At 62.7% G+C, this 1091-nt stretch overlaps 1 protein-coding gene across 1 annotated transcript in view; it reads right to left on the bottom strand.

Moving 5' to 3' along the window:
• Positions 1–1091, bottom strand: part of LOC104510809 (chromosome unknown open reading frame, human C15orf39) — a gene marked incomplete at its 5' end in the record, with an annotated part of 12519 nt that overhangs the window by 11244 nt on the left and 184 nt on the right. Inside the window, 2 exons of the mRNA XM_010153172.1 lie at positions 11–440; positions 486–992. Of these exons, the coding sequence (XP_010151474.1) occupies positions 11–440; positions 486–992 (937 nt within the window). The remainder of the gene's footprint in view (positions 1–10; positions 441–485; positions 993–1091) is intronic.

Here is a 1091-nt window from a genome sequence, read left to right as displayed (position 1 = left end):
TAGGGGCTGCCAGTCTGCTGGGGGGGCACGGTGCTTGGTAGGAGGGAGCGCAGGATCTTGTATTTTTTGAACATGAAGGTGGCCGAGCTTTGGAAGTTGCTCTTGTCCCCAGAAGCCACCTCAAGCAGCAAGGGCAGTGCCTGGGGCTTGGGCCCCTCTCCCACCCTCACCTTCCCCCCTGGACCCTCTTTCTTCTCCCCTGCATTCTCCCCCTTCAGTGTCCCTTCCATGAGTCTGACAGGTACCCGGGTCTCCCTGGCTTTCACCAGTCTCTTCTTCAGGCTGAGGTCCAACACGACATCTTTGGGGGCTGGCTTCCCGCTCCCTGCCTCATTGGGGCTGCCCCCCTGAGACCCTGAGTCTTGGGGCACAGGCTTTGGCTTTTCAGGGACCTTTCCATAACAGCTTTCCCCTTGGCTCTGGACCGTGCTGCTGCCTGTCTTCAGCGCTGTCCCTGCCGGCATCAGGCTTGACATCACCAAGACAGTGCTGAGGGCAGCAGGCTCACGGCTGCTCCCTGTGATTCGGGGTGGAGTGTCACCCTGCAGATGCTGCCTGGAGAAGGGGACCTGGGGTGAGCTCTCAGTCCCCTCCAGGTAGTCTCGGTAAGGTGCCAGGCTGAAGACATTGTTGATCACCGGCATGGGTGGGGAGGAAGGAGAACCCTCACCATCCCTCGGGTCTTTCAGCCGCTCCGGGGAGGAGGCAGAAGGAGAAGGGGGGACAAGATCCTTGGCTGCATCCTCGACCTTGCAGGTGACAATGATGGGTCCTCCGCTGCGGGTCTCCTGGGGGGCCAGGCTGGCCCTCCTCTTCTCTGGGTCAGGGGCCTCCTGCTCCCCTTGGTTGGGCTTCACCCAGCCCCCTTCTCCTTTGGGAGTTGTCTCCGCGGTCCCACCAGAGCCGCCGGACACCTTCTCTGGGGCACAGACAGGTTGGAAAGCGCTGTTGCGTCTCGCCGTCTCACGCCGCCGGGGACTTTCGGCCCGGTGCTGCATGCAGCCCGGCTCTGTACCCGCAAAGGAGGTGCCGAATACGGCTGCGTCGCCAGGGCCAAAGTCCAAGCAGGGGCTCGGCAAGTAGCCGGCTCG

The sequence above is a fragment of the Eurypyga helias genome, unplaced genomic scaffold (genome assembly GCF_000690775.1).
Source record: "Eurypyga helias isolate BGI_N326 unplaced genomic scaffold, ASM69077v1 scaffold20446, whole genome shotgun sequence".
Classification (NCBI taxonomy): domain Eukaryota; kingdom Metazoa; phylum Chordata; class Aves; order Eurypygiformes; family Eurypygidae; genus Eurypyga; species Eurypyga helias.
Note: the sequence above shows the minus strand (reverse complement) of the source record. Positions and strands in the feature narration are given on the sequence as shown.